The sequence below is a fragment of the Xenopus laevis genome, chromosome 9_10S (assembly GCF_017654675.1).
Source record: "Xenopus laevis strain J_2021 chromosome 9_10S, Xenopus_laevis_v10.1, whole genome shotgun sequence".
In the NCBI taxonomy this organism is placed as follows: domain Eukaryota; kingdom Metazoa; phylum Chordata; class Amphibia; order Anura; family Pipidae; genus Xenopus; species Xenopus laevis.
The window spans coordinates 113,987,423-114,005,107 of record NC_054388.1 but is presented as its reverse complement, the minus strand read 5'-3'; the positions used below and the strand labels follow the sequence as shown (position 1 = coordinate 114,005,107).

The 17,685-nt window shown below is 42.6% G+C and overlaps 1 protein-coding gene across 2 annotated transcripts; it reads left to right on the top strand.

The window, feature by feature from the left end:
• Window positions 1-365: 365 nt before the first annotated feature.
• Window positions 366-4,676, top strand: zg16.S (zymogen granule protein 16 S homeolog). Of its 2 annotated transcripts, none has more exons than XM_018240800.2 (4): window positions 366-532; window positions 2,364-2,425; window positions 3,565-3,697; window positions 4,276-4,676. In XM_018240800.2, exons 1-4 carry the CDS (start codon window positions 381-383, stop codon window positions 4,598-4,600), a joined length of 672 nt encoding a protein of 223 aa, XP_018096289.1. In that variant the 5' UTR covers window positions 366-380; the 3' UTR covers window positions 4,601-4,676. The 2 variants fall into 2 exon arrangements, with proteins under 2 accessions (XP_018096289.1, XP_018096290.1); XM_018240801.2 differs by lacking the exon at window positions 366-532 and adding an exon at window positions 1,766-1,870.
• Window positions 4,677-17,685: the final 13,009 nt, after the last annotated feature.

Below are 17,685 nucleotides of genomic sequence, written 5' to 3'. Positions count from 1 at the left end.
AACATTATGACATTTTAAGGGAATGCAAGTTACTCTAAACAGTATAAAGAAACATAATCAGTGCAAAGAAACAAAAGTGAAAGTGCATTCCTGTGTCTATTCAATAAGGATCAAATAAGGGGTTTCTACCCCAACTGGATCCAACAAGTCGGCACATGCCTACCTATGAACAATAGGCAGAAAGTTCCAGCAGGGGGAGCTAATCCAACCCAACAAGAACCAACAAGTCTATACATGCTTTATTAAGCACTATTGGCGCATCCATCAGGGGGTGATCATCCAGGCCCATAGAATCCAAATCTTCACACACCTACCTGAGATGAATAGGCACCTACTGGGAGGCAGGGCCAGTCTCAGGGATAAAAACAGCAGGAGACTAAATGGTGATATTGAGGGAGAGAGACAAGGATTCCTGCGCTTCAGCTTTGGTTCTTTGGGATCCTGCCCTAATCTCTTACTTCTTTGTCTCAGATACAACCCAGATACCCAGATACAACCCAAAGGAGGCTCCTCTTTGCAAGGACTTTTACAGGTACTTAAACAAGGAACTCTACTCTGCTAACCTGTGGATTCCTTAAAGGGGACCCTGCTTTATCTGCCCCTTACCCATAACCAGTTTGTTTGGATCACTGACAGATAGTTCCACTCCCGTTCGATATGGCTAATGACCATTTCAGCTTGTTCTATTCCTGATCCATCTATAGGAATGAGGTTCAGTGAGACAGGTAGTTTTGCTCCTGAGCAATCTACAGAGCAAGACAGGGATTCTGAACCATCTATAGGACTAAGGGTCAATGACAGGTGGTTCTACTCCTGACCCATCTAAAGAGCAAAGTATCAGTGACAGGTAGTTCTACTCCCGACCAATCTGTAGGACTTAGGATCAGTGACAGGTAGTTCTACTCCCAAACCATCTAAAGGGCAAAGAATCACTGTCTGGCAGTATCACCTCTGTTTATCTATAGGGCAAATGATCACTGATGACTCAAAAATAGTTCATGCATAAAGTCCAGGGAAATAATAAGTAAAATATTTAGTAGAAATAAAAGAAATAGGGACATATGTCTCCAGTGGTGCAGCCTGGGAGGAGGAATATGCTGAGGGAGTGGGCGAGAGTACAGGTATTGCGTTTATGGTTCTTCCTCATGTGTCGGAAGCAGAGGAGCAGAATAGAGTAGAGAATAGTCAGTCAAGGACAGGCATGGAAGTGGGATGGAGACTTGGTGAGCGTAGGGGACCTTGTGTGAGAAGTAGGCAACGTGAGATGGGAACACGTGGAGACAAGTGAACAGACATGAGCACATAGACAGCTCTGCTCATTTACCAGCTATGTCCCATTGTACATAAACATAAAAAGATGTAGCTTCCAGCCTTCCGGGCAGGGAGAATAGAGGTGGCATGGAAAAGAGGCTTCTCCCAGTGTGCAGCCAGGAATGACATGGAACCACATCCCAACAGGCAGCACTGAAGCTGAGGATGATGGGAGCTGTCACTCTACTGCAGCCAAAGGCTTCTCTTCAGTGGCCTGAGAATGACAGATGTGTGTATATGTGAATATACTGTGTGGGTGTGCATCAATTAGCAGCAGATATGGGCCCCTCCTCAGATACAATGTCTTTGTAAATGTTTGGCCTTTGCCCCTCCTGGGAGAATCCGGCTCACATTAACCCTTAACACCATCTAGTCAAATGCTCTTGCTCTATTTGCTGAGCCATGATACCAGCTGGCATTGAAAGAGTTACCAGGAGCTGAGGCCTGAGCCCATCATGATACCTGGGAAAGCAGCTGGCATTTGTACTGGGGAGTCATATAAATACAGGCACAGGCCAGGGGGAGCCACATACACCCTGTGAATACTTACTGCCTGCAGGTAAGAGTGGGCCACATAACCTCTAGGACTGGCGGGATGGAGGGTTATAGGATTTGGGGGGCATAATGATACTGGCACCTGTAGGACTGGTAGAGTGGAGGATTATGGGATTTGGATCCCCTTGCGGCACAGAGAACTGTTGGCAATGGCTCCCAAAATGTGGGATCGCTTTCTCTAGAGGGTGGGCGGTCAGTTGGCCCATTATAGTGATATTTGTTATGAATGGCAATACTCTCAGACTAAGGGTTAAATAGGGTATGATTTGAGGGGAATCCTTATTTGTTGCTCTAGTTACTGTTTCAACTGTAGTTGACTGGCTGATAGAAATATGCTTCCATGTATCTGTAACCTTGTTATTAGCTGAGGGGGTCCGACCAAATGCTGGAACGCAAAGAGGGAGTCTTCAAAAGAACAAGCTCTAGGGCTTATAATATGACACCTCTAGGACCCTGCACTCTCTCCAGAAATAAATGTAACTCTTTGTGCCCTGCAGGATGTTTCTATCCCTGGTGCTGTGCGTTGGAATCTTGCTGGGATCATCAGCAGCCTCCAGCAGTGAGTACCTCTGTGATTCTGTGTGTGGCCCAACATTTATCTGTCCCAGAAATCCTGTACCAAGAGGGTTACTCTGTTATACATCCACCCAGTTATATTGTAACATCCAGCTGCATTAAGGCAAATTCAATTACAGAGAAGGGCATACATAAGACTGAGAATAAAACAGAGATGGAGAAGGAAATGTATTGACTCTATTATATATTTTATCAAATTCACATTTGCCTTATACAGAGGAATAATAATACTAATTTCATACAGGGGTATAATAAAACATATTACACACAGAGGTATAATAAAACACATTACATACAGGGGTATAATAAAACTTATTAAATACAGGGCACAGGGGTATAATAAAACTTATTAAATACAGGGGTATAATAAAACATATTACATACAGGGGTATAATAAAACTTATTTCATACAGGGGTATTATAATACTTAATTCATACAGGGGTATAATAAAACGTATTACATACAGGGCTATAATAAAACTTATTCCATTCAGGGGTATAATAAAACTTATTACATACAGAGGTATAATAATACTTATTACATACAGGGGTATAATAAAACGTATTACATACAGGGCTATAATAAAACTTATTTCATACAGGGGTATAATAAAACTTATTACATACAGAGGTATAATAATACTTATTACATAAGGGGTATAATAAAACATATTTCATACAGAGGTATAATAAAACATATTAAATACAGGGGTATAATAAAACATATTACATACAGGGGTATAATAATACTTATTTCATACAGAGGTAGGGTTGCCACCTGGCCAGTATTTTACCCGTCTGGCCAGTAAAAATAATGGTTGATCCCAATGTTGTTAATAAGGAAAAAAGATAAATATATAGGAGATAGGAAGGCCGGTATTTTTTTTCAGAAAAGGTGGCAACCCTATACAGAGGTATAATAAAAAATATTACACACAAGGATATAATAAAACGTATTACATACAGAGGTATAATAAAACACTATACGGACGCCCATTGAGGTATAATAATACTGGGTTGGAACAAGCAGAACTAATCTGAATCTGTTTTATCCCCTGACTCTCTGCCTCCTTCCCACCAACCTCTGTTTATCTCACTTTCCCTTTGTGTCTCCCCCTGTAGTTCAGTCTCGCTTCTCTTCCTTTGCCGGGGAGTATGGCTCGGGGGGTGGCACCGCTTTCTCTTTCTCTTCAGAGCAGCTGAATGGACCAATCACTGGCCTGCGAGTACGAGAGAACCCGAGCCACGTTATTGGGTAAGAATCTGAGACATACAGTAGGTGTAGATGTACCTACTGGATGGACTGGACTGCCATTGGAGCACAGGCAGTGAGCATGCCCAGTAGGCACCTGAGCATCTTCACAGTCAATGAGGGTCATTTATCAACAATGGGCAAATTTGCCTGTGGGCAGTAACCCATGGCAACCAATCAAACTGCTGCATTCATTGTTCTACTTGCAGCTGGCTTTAAAAAGCTAATCACTGATTGGTTGCTATAGGTAACTGCCCATGGGCAAATTTGCCCAGTCTTGATAAATGAGCCCCACTGAGAGAAGGAGAGCGCAGAAAAGGGGAGGAGCTTTAAGCTGGACCAGGAAGTAGCTGGAATGAGTTACAGTTTTCAGCTTTTGATTTAGAAAAGGAAATGAGAAATGTATGTTATTCTGGGCACTGTTTAAAGTAATTTTAGAGATTTAAAAATAAAAGTTTTACTTATCCTAATAATAGTGACATGTTTAGCATTCTGGTGAAGATAGGTCTGGCTCCATATTTTGGCCTCCTGCTAGGAGATCATCTCTTATTGTTCATCATGCTTCTCATCCCTCAATCCAGACTCCAGTTCCGATATGGAAATACGTGGGGAACCTATTACGGGAACACAGCGGGGCCCATCCTGGAGTTTCTGCTCCTCCCAGGAGAGAACATTACCCAGGTATCAGGGAAGACTGCTGCCTACGTAAATGAACTGATGTTTGTGACAAGCCACGGGCGCATCTTCCGTTTCGGCCAACCCTCGGGCACCAGCTTTAATGATTTCCCTTTGTATCAGACCACCGCCCTGCGCTATGTGAGTGGTCGCTATTCCTCCGTCATACACAGCATTGGCTTCCACTGGGGCTACCAGCCGGGCTGTGTGCACTGCAAGACTGAGGAATAGAGGTTCCACCCTTACCCAGGCTTTATTGCCCCCCATTCCCAACTTGATCTGTAGTCAATAAAGGAGATTTTCCTGATATCTGAGTGTTTTTTTCATACATGTAAATATGCTGCAACTCTCCTGAGCAGAGACCCAGTGACTAACACAAATGGATTAAGCTTTACAAATAGGTCAGTGTATTATTATTATTATTAATATTATTATTATTAGAGATTTCAGTTATCCAGACTGGGGCCATGGGCTGGTCAATCAGAGAGAGCGCATAGGTTTGTAAAAATGGGGCAAAACTATCAATTATTTATTATTAGTTATTATTCATACTTATTTATTATAATTCTAAATTCCAAATTATTAAATTACTTTGGTTTCAGGAAGACACTAGTAAAATAAACTAAAAAAAAAGATGTGGGATTTTGGGTGTATTGGGGGAGGGACCTGTCAGTCATGGTGAGGTGTGTCCAGGACACAGAATGGGCATGGCCTGATACATCACAAATCGAATACTGGGAGGTATGCAGCTGAGCATTATATATATTTGTATATTCACCCCACCCCCCAATTCAGTCACAGGCCGCAGTTTGTTCCTCTGCAGCGCCCCCAGCTAATACATTACTGTCAATGCGATAGAGCCACCTGTAAACCTGCAGGATCAGAAACAAGAGCTGAGCAATAGAAAATCCTTCCTCTAATAACTGTGTCAGACAAACACACACTGGAGGACATTAAGGGGCAAATGCATCAAGGGTCGAATATTGAGGGTTAATTAACCCTCGATATTCGACTGGGGAATGAAAATCCTTCGACTTCGAATATCGAAGTCAAAGGATTTTGCGCAAATACTTCGAACGATCGAAGGATTTTAATTCAACGATCGAAGGATTATCCTTCGACCAAAAAAAGTTAGCCAAGCCTATGGGGACCTTCCCCATAGGCTAACATTGAGTTCGGTAGCTTTTAGGTGGCGAACTAGGGGGTCAAAGTTTTTTCTTAAAGAGACAGTACTTCAACTATCGAATGGTCGAATAGTGGAACGATTTTTCGTTCGAATCGTTCGATTCCAAGTCGTAGTCGAAGGTCAAAGTAGCCCATCCGATGGTCGAAGTAGCCAAAAAAACTTTTTTTTTTTCTTCTATTCCTTCACTCGAACTTAATGAATGGGCCCCAAAATATTAAAGGCTCTTAAAGGAGACATATAGGATAAATGAACAGACCCTAATTTTGTAGGCAATTATAAGTAATATATGTTGTTGCTTTTACATGGTGCTAAAATTAATATTATCTTTAAAAATAGCCCCTTTATTGGAGCTCCCTATAGATGTTCTCTAGTCCCTGTCTGTGTTTCAAATGAGGGGTGGGTGTGTCCCTGCCAGAAGCACAGTAGGAGGGGGACAGCCAATCACAGCCCTGCAGTCACACAAGCACAGACAGGCTTCAGTTCCCTATCAGGTCCTGCTAGCTGCTGATTGGTTCCTGTCCTACAGTGCAGTGAGCTGAGTGCACAGCCTGGGAATTCAGGGAGCAGCAAGTGGAAGAGAAGGGAGGGATTATTAGGATATTTGCAGAAATATTAAATAAAACACTACTTCTTTAAGCACAAATCTTCTGTATCAAAATGAGTATAATGTACTTGTACATTCTTATTTTTTACACAAAATGTCTCCTTTAATGGAAGGGTCAGAGCAATCCCTGCAAAACTAACTGTAATTATGGATGATTCCTAAATACTGGGATAGGGAATACAGGTTATTGCTCTGTATGCTTGGCTACGTGACTGCCTGACCAGCATGTTGCTTTAATGATCTGGTAATAGGGTTTACAAGCAGTAGCAACTCTTTACTAGCAGAGGAATTCCTTTATCCTATCTCTGCATTCTTCTCCTCTATGAGACTCTGTAACCCCCACTCCCAATTACTTTCCTTTTAATGTTCCGTACATCAAGTTACTGCTGTTGGGCAGCACAGTCCGACATCCTCTCAAATCAAATCATTTGTCCCCAAAATTACAGTGCTGGGTGTTTTTATTGTGGAGATTGCAGCGCTGCAGCTTGTGGAAAAGATACATACCCAAAATGTTCCGAAATCTAAATTTAATGGCTCCTTGGGCTGATATGAAAGGGCTTTCTTACCGACACTGTTTTCTAACAGGGTATTTGCAGGATAAATGGAAGAGGCACAAATTATACTACTAAGCAAAATCTTATGATGAATTTGGGAAGCATAGTGCCCAATCAGAACTCAGAACTGGTTTTAGGACCCCCCCCCAAGCATTAGAGAAGTCCCATGATGAGCATTGGGGAACTGTAGATTTACAAGGCCTTCAGATGGTGAGACCATATGTTGGACTCCCTGATTAGTTGGAAAGGTGCTTTGGTTTCCTACAGTAAAGTTGGCCATATATAGAGATCTCTCCCCGATATGTCCAGGACGGCTGGATTGAGGTGGTTCTTGATCCTACAGGATTTTTTAACCTGTTTGATCGACATCTCACTGACTTTTGGCCAGAAATCAATCGATGGACCCCCATATACTGTCCAAATAAACTGCCGGCTTAATCTGCTTGTGGATGACCCCATAAATTCCATACTGATCTTGCATAAGAACTTCCCCCAGTGGCTGCTGGGACAGAGATATATGATTAGAGCCATTAGAAAATGAGCCAGTGTGCAAACATGATGATACATAGACAACCTCATTACCCCCTTCATGGGATCTGGAGGGATGTGACCTCAGATAACTCCTTGGATAATGTGATAATCCCCTCACAATAAATCTCAGTCTGATGGACAGTGTCACAAAGGAAAACCAATAAAGTTTTAAAAAGATAAACTGAGCCCTTATTGTCAAACCTTCCCCCATCACAACAGTAAATTGTATCTAGCAAGCTGTCCAGACTCTCTTTCCCGCAGACCAGGATATCTGAAGGAGTGGATATCTACATGACATTAAAGCATATTAAGAGCCTGAAGTCATAAATGTGACCAATAAGATAGAGGTACAATATTTACTCTGTAGCAGCCAATCAGCAGGGTAATGCAGGGCCCCAACATACAGAGGGCCCTGCAAGAAACCCATCTCCAATTATTTGCATCTTCTAATTCCCCCTGTGTTAGGCGCTTAGCAGTGTATTATCTTAATGGGATTATTACAATGCCCCTTTAATTTATCCAGAGTTAGATTCCCATCCATCCCTGTGGCATCTCTGGCTGAAGGGTTTCACGGCACTGGTTGAAGGATGGGCGTATTTGTGTGCATTTGACTGCTGCAGGACTACAGATCCCAGCATTCCCCGGGCTCATACTGAGAGATTTAGTTCAGTAACATCTAGATGGCTCCAGACTATTTGGTAGGAAATCATAATAGAAAGTTGCTTTGCAGATGTCATACTATTTCTGTTGTGCTCCAGCAAGGACTGGACGCTGTTGGGCCCAGAGATGAAGCCCAATCCTGGCGCTGCCCCTGGTGCTGATCAATAAATGATGTCTCCTGTACAGGTTGTACAGGAGACATTATTCTATGGGCACGTCTTCCCAGCAGGCAACGGGCCCTCCTCCTCCCAGGGCCCCAATGTGACCTCAATAGCTATGGAATAATGAGAACAAACTGCCTTTCCCCGGCTTTACATATTAATGGAGAACAAATAACAGGCAAATCCCTGGATGGCGCAGAGGAAAAATCACGCTCAGATTATTGGGGGGGGCACAATTACAGGATGGAGATTATTTCCACCCTCCCTTTGCCCCTTCCACTGAGCGATGGTGCTGTCAGCTTGTACACACACATACATTTCCAAGATGGCAGCTGTAACGCCAACATCACTCCACACATTCCACACACGGTCCGAAAATCGTACGAATCCTCGATTCGTACGATAGGATCTTTGCGTCTATGGCCACCTTTACTTTATAGCTAACAAATAACTTTTGAGTTTATGAGGGAGTCACTGAAGTTGGGTTGGGGAATGGCTGCCAGTCAGACCACACTTTATCCTATTTTGTTCGTTTATGTTCATTTCTGGCCGCCATTGATTCCTTATTTGCTCTAGAGTCAATAGAGTTTATTATTTGCTGCACATCTAGTAATCCACTTGTTTTCCAGTTTTTGGCAATCATTAATGTTGTGGCGTTGGAGATGTGGTATAATCATTTCTTCTTTAATTTTGTGATATTGTTTGGCAAGTACAACAGCAAAGCTGAGTCGGGTGTGTTAGGAACGTTGAGCTGGAGATCATCATTGACAAGAGTGAAGATTTTCTTCCATAGCTCAGTGACTGTGGGGCATGTCCACCTCAAATGTAATTAAGTTCCTTGTTGTCCGCATCCTCTCCAGCACAGAGAAGAGGTTGTTCCTGTTGTTGGCATGAGGTGCCATCTGTAGAGCAATTTTATGGTTGCCAGTTTTATGCCATTGCTCAGGGGTTAGATCTATATATAGGTCTTGCTCCCATTTAACAATGTGCTGATGTTTATAGTCCGGTGGCATGGTAATTAGTAATCGGTAGCAGTCTGATAGGACTCCTCTTGCTTGACCACCCGCTTTGCATAAATGTTCTATTATAGTTTTCTGTTTTGTAAATTGGTGAGATTCTACTGAGTTACGTGTAGTGCTCCTTCTCTTGTAGATGGTATTTTTCTTGGAGCTCTGTAAATATACATTTATTAGATATCGGTCAGAGATTAGGGTAATACCATTTTGTGTCCATTCTTGTAAGTCTTAATCTTGCATCAAGTATTTCACATTGGTCAATGGCATGATAGGTGAGGGGAATCGTCCTCTTTCTCCTTTTTTGTTTAGTGTGTCCCACGTAGAGATGATGAGTTTAGTTGTAGGTATGTTTACGTTTTTTTGGTCTATTTTTAGCAGGCAACCACAATAGCTGGGGTAACAACAGAAAGCATATTATTTTGAGGTTATATTGAATAACTTCTGTCTCCATCAGACTAAAGGCAAAGTTCTCTTTTAGTAAGAGCATCAGTATCAATATTTAGTATTTAATGTTGGTGGTGAAAAGCGGAATGTGGCTAATGAGCCGCAGCCAATAGAACCAGCGGCCGCATGGGCATGTGAGTGATCAGCTGGAAGATTTGCACACCCCTCCCAAGGATCATGTAGTGCACTTATCAAATGGGTAATCAATGAGCTGTGTAACATGCATCTCCCACTCGCCTGTTAATGATCATTCTTGCTTGTGGCTTCCTGATGGCTGCTTAATTCAGCCTGCTAATCCCTTTACTTTCCCTTTATGGCCTATTCCAGGTCTGCAAATTAGAGTTTATGAATGATGCACATGAGTGTGAGGGATCAGATAGGATCTGTGCAGCCACTGGGACAGAATGTTCTGTTATACAGATAGCTAGAATCTCAGCTGCCATAAAGCAGGGCAGGACTGCTGCTTACAATGGGGATCAGATAGGATCTGTGCAGCCACTGGGACAGAATGTTCTGTTATACAGATAGCTAGAATCTCAGCTGCCATAAAGCAGGACAAGACTGCTGCTTACAATGGGGATCAGATAGGATCTGTGCAGCCACTGGGACAGAATGTTCTGTTATACAGATAGCTAGAATCTCAGCCATAAAGCAGGACAGGACTGCTGCTTACAATAGGGATCAGATAGGATCTGTGCAGCCACAGGGACAGAATATTCTGTTATACAGATAGCTAGAATCTCAGCTGCCATAAAGCAGGACAGGACTGCTGCTTACAATGGGGATCAGATAGGATCTGTGCAGCCACTGGGACAGAATGTTCTGTTATACAGATAGCTAGAATCTCAGCTGCCATAAAGCAGGACAGGACTGTTGCTTACAATGGGGATCAGAAAGGATCTGTGCAGCCACTGGGACAGAATGTTCTGTTATACAGATAGCTAGAATCTCAGCTGCCATAAAGCAGGACAGGACTGCTGCTTACAATGGAAATGGGATTAGAGACAAACATAATTATTTCATGACAATATCCCTTACAGTTAAATGATATCACTATAAGCAGATAAAATGTATTTTGGTTGGGAGTGCTGGTTCCCGCAGAGCAGAAGCTGTTTGATGTATGAGACTCTCCTTCCCGTCACAGTAACACTCCCGGCACTACTTGATTCTGTAACTGCTGGTTATTTAAATTGAACTGATCCTTCAGTTCTTCATTCTCTCATTTGTCTGTGACAGGTTCTGAATAATGCAGAGCGGTTTCCCCCTGAACAACTTGCTTTGGTTTAAGGTTGTCATTCGCTTTCTGCTCGTCTCTGTGCTCCCAGCTAAGCACTGTATCTGCAAACAAGAGAGTCTGGCATTCTCCCTGGTAAGAGACACAACACAACCTGCCCATAAGGAATCACAGTAGGCATGCACCCCTCTCGCCATTCCCGCAATACTGGGGCACATCCAATAACCTTCCCAAATCCCTTCTGCCCTCCTTGCTCTTTCCTAGGCCTGGAAGTTCCTGGGACAGTTGGGAAGTCAGAAGCTGCCGTGCAGTATACCCCTTGCCAGTGGGGCCTCTTTACATATTGGGCTCTAAGTGCAAAAAATAAAGTTGCCCCAAAATGTATGTTGTCCCTTATCTCTGTTGCAATGAGAAGCTCGATTCTCCTGTTCTTTTCTTTATGTTGCTTTTTGACATTTCGCCTCTTTCGCACAACCCAAAGTCTCAAGTGCAGAAGGGTAACAGCATGGGTAAGTTTATGTCCCCAACTGGCCCGCGTGCATGTGAATTCAGCTAAATATTTCTGGTTTCCCAGTTGGAATTAGGGTAGAGCCCCAAAGCGCCCCCTTATGGTGCCAAAACAAATGCTATAAATATGTCCAGCTGCTATTGCTGAACTGCAGATTTTGACTTCAGGTTCTTACCTGACCTGCACCATACCAAAAACTAGCCTATTGAGTGTAGCAATGTCTACACACTGCCATCTGCTGGTGGAAGGTGGTATATCAGTAGATACACATGACTATAGGGAAGCTTAGGCTGAACTGCTAGCACGAGACAGGTCTTCTCTTCTATTATTATTTTATGAAATATATAATCCAATGGCACAGACCCCCACCGCACCATTAGATATGGGTGACCCAGTTCCCACACGAAGCCTTTGGGTTGGATTGGGCTGCCACACATACAGTATATGAGGCTGGGCTCACTCTGTATATCAGTGCCCAAGGAATTCCATCAGTATGTTCTGCTACTGACTCCTTGGGTGGAGGTCACAAACTTCCTTCATTCCCTTTAGGGGTCTTGGAATCCTTTGAGGGATGGACCAGTTGTGTTAGATGTAGAGCATGACACACATCACACTGATACACATACACAATGAGATTCAGACAAACAGACACAGATAGGCACAAAATAAGCTGTACATGTGCCAGTGGGAAGAGGAATGAGGCAGGTACAAATCTGGATGCCATGTGCCAGGAGCTGGTATAGATGTATGACTGCAGTCAGACAGAAATAGCTTGTTGCTTTTATAGAAAAATATGAACCAGATCCCTTTATACATTCACACATCTCCCTTCTCTACTATACTCATAATGTTATAAGGGAATCCCTTTAATCAGAGGTCCCCTGCATCTTATTTTGGGCGCCCCTGCAGCACCTCCTCAACAAGCAGAATCAAGACTGAGAGTAATGGGCGAGATCAGCCAAGTAAAAGAGCTATAAATAAATGAAGAGCTGTGTGTATTAATTCCCCGAAATCATGAGAAATTGAAGAGGAAGGGGGGAGAAGGAGCGAGGGAGCAAGGGAGGGGTGGGCAAGAGACTGTGTCGGATACAGGGAGATTGGCTGAGAGAGAGATGGAGAGGGTGCAAGAGAGTGACACAGGGAAGGCAGGGAGGCACAGGGAAACAAAGTAGTGAGCAGGGAGAGAAATAGGAGAATCAGGGCAGAGGGTGCAAGCAACAAGCAGATATACACTGCTGATAATATATAGAGAGAAAGAGAGAGAGAGAGAGAGAGAGAGAGAGAGAGAGAGAGAGAGAGAGAGAGATAAATAGATAGACAGACAGACAACAGACAGACAGACACAGACAGACAGACAGACAGACAGACAGACAGACAGACAGACAGACAGACAGACAGATAGATAGATAGATAGATAGATAGATAGATAGATAGATAGAAGTACCTCACCCTCTTGGCACCTATAATGATACAGATGCAACCTGTATTTTAAAGTTTCATAGTGGGGACTGTTATGACTTTGTGTTGTGTAGTAAATAGTTTTAGTCCTACAGATCATTATATACAGTATTAAGCATAAATACTTGTAAAGTCTCTGGGCGTCAGAAGTGCACTTACCTTACACTTACCTTACACTTAAAGTGAAGCCCTTCTGTCACAAAGTTATTTGCCCCAGTGGGGAGGATGGGAGGTGGTGAGGAATGGGGATGGAGGGAGTGTGTAAGTGTGTATATGTGTGTGTTTGTGAGAGCTATATTGGGGCTATTACACATTCTTTCTCCCTACCATTGCTCCTCTGTGAGGCCCCCATATTTGAAGGGTGTCATCAGGTGAGACCTCCCCAGTGGCAGATGTAGGAATGAGAAGGAGCAGAAGGGAATGGGGTAGAGATTAAGAGGGGGACTGGCAGGCAGAGGGCATGGGGAGGAGAGGGGGCCGTGTGCGTGGGCAGCTCACCCTGAATATTGTGTCTCTCCTCTGTCCTGAGATTTCATAACCCGTTCCTTGGCTGCCAGTGAAATGGGGTCACTAGAGTGGATAACACTGCCTAGAAATTGAATTTCCAAGATCTGTTATTTTCTACTGTTGCTGTCTCTGCCGGTGCTGTGGTGCAAGAGTCAGGCCAATGGGCAGAGGATTCATGTCTGGCAGGGGGTACATCTGATCCCGGGTGCAGGGCAAGTGACTGAGGGGACAATAAACCTTATATTGCACATGGGAAGGGGTAAATAATGCTGTGCATGAGAAAAAAAGGCTGCATGGTCAGCATGATACTGGATATCTGGACACAATATATATATATATATATATATATATATATATATATATATATATATATATATATATTTGCAGATATTTCTACAGGTGTCCCCTGGTCTCCATCGGTAGAAAGTATTTGACGAGCACTCCATTCACCCATACAATTAAAAGAAGTAAACTTTTATTTTCAACTTATTAAAAACATTGATTCACTGACGCGTTTCGTATCTTCCAATACGTAGTCATAGGTATTACATACATATACATGCAGCTAACGGCTTTTCAAACTGGTGCTCCGGACATGACCTAAGCAATTACATTAAAACAATCTGGGCAAATGCTGCAAACAATATTTTAACGAGTGAAAAATGAGTACTACTTCCATACTTCACATTTAAAAATTAAATAAATAAATTACATTGTAGCATTAATTCATCAACTCGAATGTGGTTAAATTATGGCAGGAATTCATTGAAGGTACAGTTCAATTAGGTTGCAATCCAAATAAATTACATTTTAGCAAAAGCACATTTACTTAAATGCAGTTGAACATCTTAATATACTTAATTTTTTAAGACACAGGATCCAGTGAAAATCATCTTTATAGAAAGCTTCACCTCTTAAAACAGTCAGTGTGTGTATATATATATATATATATATATATATATATATATATATATATATATATATATATATATATATATATATATATATATATATATATATAAATAATGAAGTTACTCAGATTGTAAAATATAGAATTATTCAGATAAGTATATGAAATGTAATACAAAATTTACCGATTTAATGTTTTTGATATTTATAATTTATTCCATTTTTAATCCAATTTAGACCCCTGGTCCCCAACCTTACCTACAGTGATCAGTTTGGTGGACTAGAAAGGGGGAGTTATTTTCTTATTGCCATTAATGAACTAACCCTTGCCAAGAGATTCCACTACACATGGGCAGGTCTAGCTGCAAACAGAATATAGAAGGTGCCCACTGCAAACACTATAAAGCATTTTTTGACTGCACCTAAGGAAAGTAGATGAAAAGGGGGCTAGAAAACACACTCCATCCAAAGCCTCTGGGATAACAGCACCTGCTGCAGGTTTTTCCCAGTGGATCAGACTGCAGACTTTGATGCACAGGTGACAGGCTGCAGCACTGGGGGAAAGAGAAGATGGATGGGATTGTCTGTGGCACTTTGTAGCCAACTGTCACACAAGCATTTTCCTTGCAAGGGGGTCAGCTTATCAGGATTGTAAGGAACTCACCCCATGGGATTCAGGGGAGATGATAAAGGTAAAACCACCAGCATCTCTCATTTCATTAGCAAATGACAAACCCCAGCCATACGCTGCACCGTCACATAAACACCGTTACTTCTGTTTATTCAGCCTTGTCATTATTTGTTTCACTTTACATAGGGAGAAAACAGAAACTGTCACTCTACCCTTCCTGCTGTATTTCCCCGATCTTGGCAGTATGTGAAATATATGAATACAGTAGAGGAGCCGTAGGTTTGTAGTAGAGGGTCAGCAGTGTAACAAGAGGGCAACAGCCCCCCCATTACCCGGGCATACATAAAACATCTCACACCCCTTGCCTGCCTACTGCAAATTCAGCAGGCATGTCATTTTTCTGGTTCTATTGTGGTTATAAGTGAAGTAGATGCTGCAATCCAGGTCCCTCTGTTCCCTGCACCCCACCCCAACTTTATACTTAGACAACTGGGTAACATAGCCTCCTTTTAACAGGTGGAAGGTCCGGACAGGTGGCAGAGTGGGTGATGTAGGGGGTGGGCAGAATGATTACATTTGAAGGTGGGCTGGTGACATAAGGGGAGGGCCAGTGATATCATGTTATTGGGTTGTGATGCAACAACAGGAAAAGACCATTGGATAGAGGAAGAAACCACTGACTAAAGGTAGACATTATTAGCTATAGGAAGAAAACACTGGCTAGATGGAAGAGACTATTGGTTAGGGGAAGAGACCAATGACAACAGGAAGAGACTATGCGTTAGAAGAAGAAGAATCCATTGGCTAGATGAAGAGTCCATTGCCTAGGGAAAGAGACCAATGGCAACAGGAAGAGACCATGGGTTAGAAGAAGAAACCACTGGCTAGAGGAAAAAACCATTGGCTAAAGAAAGAGACCATTGAATAGAGGAAGAAACCATTTGCTAGTGCAGGGGACCCCAAACTTTGTTACCCATGAGCCACAATTAAATATAAAACAAGTTGGAGAACAACATAAACATAAGCAAAAGGTTCCTGGAGGTGCTAAATAAGGGCTGTGATTGGCTATTGGTAATCCCTATGTGACTTCAAGCCAGGAATTAAAAAATAAGCATCTGCTTTGAGGCCAATGAGAGTAACATCAACGGGTTGGTGAGCAACATGTTGCTTGCGAGCCATGGGTTGGGGATCACTGGGCTAAAGGAAGAGACCATTGGCTAGGCAGACTGATGGGCCTTGCTAAGAAGAAGCTACATTGAGGAAGATGCTCTGCTGGATAATGTATTAGAATGAAAAACAAAAGGGGATATTGAGAAAAAGGCATCACCAAGAAGAGGCAAATATAGTCAGTTGACAGCTGGTGGCTAAGTTGACATGTACAAAACCTGCTAGTTTTTGGTCTTAATCTTCATTAACTTGAGCCACTCCATTTACATCTAGCTACATGTACAATCCATAAAGTGCCACCAGCTCACTTGGGTCCATCGGTCAGAGCAGTTGGGACTGGGAAATTACTGTTAAAGATAATAGATCCCCACAGAAGAGCAAAATGAGGCAGGAACAGTAAAGATTGTCAAACACTTGAATATAACCCAAAAAAAAGCTCAACTTGCCTGCAAGAAAATCCATGCTATAAAAAATAAAAATGATGAAAGAAAACACCCTGAACGACTAGGAAAGAATCCTGATGGAATCTTACTCATCTCGCTCGGAAATCAATAGAAAATAATTAGTGGAAACAACCCCAAATACACAGGGTTATCTCCCAATCAATAGGACTGCCACAGGGGTTGGACTAAAACTCCTACAAAGAGCCCTTAAAGCAGATGTGTTGTCAAGAACAAGTCTTTGCCATTGAATTATACGTATCTAAAACTAGAAGTTCTGTGTCAATACATTTTCATTTGCATGGGGGAAATATACCTCCTGGAAACCCTATCAGTATCCTCCATTGTTTTCCTTTCTACTGGCAGCTTTCCCAGGCTCAGCACATTGATTAGGTGGCCCAATCCTACTGTTCTTCTGAGGAAGGATCATTAGGACAAACTCGCCACTTGTTTGTATCAGACAAAGACCAGAGAGGTCACTCTAGCTTTGTTTTTCTAACCATGATTGCATTGGACTACATTGAAATTTGGGTTCAAGAATGGCTTGTCATAAGGCATGTATTGTACTCTATATGAGATACAAGCAAATGACAGTCAGTGTCTCCTCTCTAGAGCTTCCCATGGGGGCCACTGCCCTGGGCACAGTTGCAGGTTGAAGGAAAGCAGGTTCAGGTGCAAGAGATGAGTGAGGTGAAGGATAACACCTTATGCTAACTGTTCATATGACAATATCAGGGACAGGCTCAGTCACTGTCAGGTTTTTATTTAATATTGTGGTTCGTATGACAGTATCAGGGACAGGCTCAGCCATGGCCAGGTTTGTATTTAATATAAGGGTTCATATGACAGTATCAGTGACAGGCTCAGCCAGTGCAAGGTTTCTATATAATATTGGGGTTCATATGACAATATCAGGGTCAGGCTCAGCCAATGCCAGGTTTCTATATAATATTGGGGTTCATATGACAATATCAGGGTCAGGCTCAGCCAATGCCAGGTTTCTATATAATATTGGGGTTCATATGACAATATCAGGGTTAGGCTCAGCCAGTGCCAGGTTTGTGCATTCAGATAAATGAGAGTGTACAGAGGTTGTGTTAACTGTGCCAGGACCAGAGCAGAGGAGCTCCCCCTACCCAAGTGGCAGAGGAATAGCGAGTCCCTTTTAGCTCTGTCTACACTCTTTCTTTCTCCCATCCTCTATTCATTTGCTCCTTTGTCTCCTCCTCCTCTGCTTCTCCCCCCTCTCCTTCCCCTGCTGTGAGACACAGAGAGAGCGAAATCAGCACAGACCATCATCCCTGCA